The 2,654-nt window shown below is 35.8% G+C and overlaps 1 protein-coding gene across 1 annotated transcript; it reads right to left on the bottom strand.

The window, feature by feature from the left end:
• Positions 1–978: 978 nt before the first annotated feature.
• LOC120089217 (ethylene-responsive transcription factor ERF034-like) lies at positions 979–2,302 on the bottom strand. The gene has a single exon (XM_039046629.1). The coding sequence runs from the start codon at positions 2,038–2,040 to the stop codon at positions 1,354–1,356; it is 687 nt and encodes a 228-aa protein (XP_038902557.1). The 5' UTR covers positions 2,041–2,302; the 3' UTR covers positions 979–1,353.
• Positions 2,303–2,654: the final 352 nt, after the last annotated feature.

Genomic DNA, 2,654 nt, shown 5'->3' with positions numbered 1-2,654 from the left:
GGTCAATGATGTAATGAATGGTGATCATGGTTTTTGGTTGTGATGTAGATTTCAATGAAGACAACATTGATGTCAACTAGCTCGCTCTTGAATCAACCCCATTTGCAAGGTATTCATTCAATAATTGTATTATTCCAAATCTACTTTTCTTCTTGTCTTTACTTTTGTCATATTCCAATTATTATTAAATCAGAAAACATTGGTGGTGCAGTTCAGCGATGGGATACCGTTAATTAAATCTTTCTTCTTTAGAAAGGAAAAAACTGCCCAATAATTAAGAGGATCATTTCTTCTATTGCAATATTTGAGTTGGGGCCAAGGGGATCTCATAATCATCCTTTAAATTTTGGCTAATAGCTAAAGAAAATGATGGAAAATTGGAATATTATAAAGAAGATATACCGAGACAGGATGAATGAGGTCACTTGCCACCAAACCTTGTGAATTGAAATGTGTCTCATGTATGAACAGGATAAGTTGATGTCTTGTTAAAAAAGTGATGCTTCTCTCTGTTTGCTAGTTGGAAAATTGTAATTCAACTGCTCTCTCTCACACATTTTTATAGCAGCTGCCTTGATGTCATCAACTTGTGTTTTTATTTGATCCTCTTGCAAAACTTGATAGAGAAAACACATCATATTCTATGGATGCTAGTCCATATTTGTGTGATTTGAAGTTTAAATTTCAACACGTACTTTTGAAGTAGGTACTTCAAATTCACATGCTTCACATTTGTGGTACTAGATAATAAGTTAAACCTTTCAACTTATATTTTCTTGATAGGTTTAGTTACTCTAGGTTAGTTTATGAAATCTACATTACGTATAGTCTATATTTCAGACTTTTGAACTAAGTTTTATCAATTATACATCTACTAATTAAACCCAATAATTCAGAGTATTTTTCAATACTTTTGATACAAATTATACAAACACATTTTCGAGCCGCAGAAACATTATCGTTTTAGAACCATCCAAATCATCAAATTAGGATTTTTTTGGATTTATTGCAATAGTCAGATGTTGAATGAAAAATATTTGATTACTTTAGTCTAAACTTTCAAATCCATGTCTAAACTTTAGTCTTTATAAATTCAATAAATCTTAAAACAACAACAATAATAATAATTTCTATCCAAGAATAGACAGTGTGAGTATCTTCTCAACATTTATAGAGTAGGGACTACACCTTTTCTTTAAAAACAAATGTTAACCAGATTAATCTCACAGGAAGACTAAATATTTCCAAAACGTTTTTACTCTGTTATTCATTTCATTATTACAGTAGAACAAAAATACATCATCTCTGGAAACAGAATTCTGATGGAGTGGAAAATAAAGACACATATTTAACTTAAATGAGCTCCCAGAATGAAGGCTCTTCCAGCCGAAAACCATTATGATCGGCCGCCGCACATAACTGCCACAATGAAGAATGATAAACAAACCCATCTTTCAAATCAGAACTTCCGGCGAACAAATCAGGCAAATCGAACAATGTCTCGTCACCGGCCGCCGTCGTCAGGGAGTTTGTGGAGTCCTCTGTTCTGTCTCCCCCATCGCTTCCAGAAAACAGAGGCTCCCTGTTCTCCCCCTCCGCTTCCCCTCCTCCACCTTCACCAGTGCTTCCCGCGGAAAATGTGGCGGCCGCCGCCTGTGCTGCGGCGGCCTGAATGTCCTTGTGGGACTTGGAGAGCGGGCGAGGAAGGAATTGTGCCAATTCAGGGAAATTGAGAAAAGCAGATTGACCCTTAATTGCCAGCGCCGCGGCGTCATGTGCCCTGGCTGCCATTTCCGGCGTTGGGTAAGTTCCAAGCCAAATTCTGGTCTTCTTCCTCGGCTCACGAATCTCAGAGACCCATTTGCCCCAATTTCGTTTTCGAACTCCTCTGAACATGGGGTGGTCTCTGTTTTCTTGAGTGCTCCTCTGTTTTCGCTTCTCAGAAACTTGTTCGTATTCGAAGGTCGTGATAGAAGCAGAGTTGCAAAAGGTGGTTGCTTTAGCATCAGATGCTTCAATGTAATTGAGAAATGGTTCCATTTGATGATGGAGAGAGAAGAAAAGCTAAATGTGGTCTTAAGTATAATTTGGCACAACAATGGGAGGCTTTTCATTTTATTAACACATTTTCATGTTTACTTTCACACAGCAGCACACTTCTATTTTTTCAATATTTTTTTCTCTCTTTCTTTTTTTCTTTTCTTTTTTCTTTGCTTTCAAATGGGATGGGCTGTATTGGTTGTGTGAAGGAAAAGAAAGAATAAGAGTACAAAAGAAGGATTGGGGTCCTCATGTTTTTAGGAAAATAAAGGAGAAAATACAGCTAAGTCCCAATTTTGATTTCCATGTGGGTGTTTTGGAAATGCATGTTCTCGTTTTTTTTATATATATATTTTGTCAAATCTTTTTTTTTTTTCCTTCTTTTTTTAAGTTTCATGACTATGTGTTTATGGGAAGAGAATTCGAACTTCTGATATAAAAAAAGAGAAAGCAATGCCTTAAATGTTAAGTTATACTTATGTTGGTTATATGATTATGCATCTCCTGTGATATGACAACGTCATTCTCAATGTTTGAATGACTTCTAAGAGCGAAAACTATATTCATAAACTTGTTTTTTTTTAGTATGATTTGATTTCATTCACAAGTTGCCT

The sequence above is a fragment of the Benincasa hispida genome, chromosome 1 (assembly GCF_009727055.1).
Source record: "Benincasa hispida cultivar B227 chromosome 1, ASM972705v1, whole genome shotgun sequence".
NCBI lineage: Eukaryota > Viridiplantae > Streptophyta > Magnoliopsida > Cucurbitales > Cucurbitaceae > Benincasa > Benincasa hispida.
This window is presented reverse-complemented; position numbering and strand designations above follow the sequence as displayed.

What these genes read in the sequence shown, in the direction of transcription:
- LOC120089217 (XM_039046629.1), bottom strand. Translation starts at nt 2,040, where the DNA reads ATGGAACCATTTCTCAATTACATTGAAGCATCTGATGCTAAAGCAACC.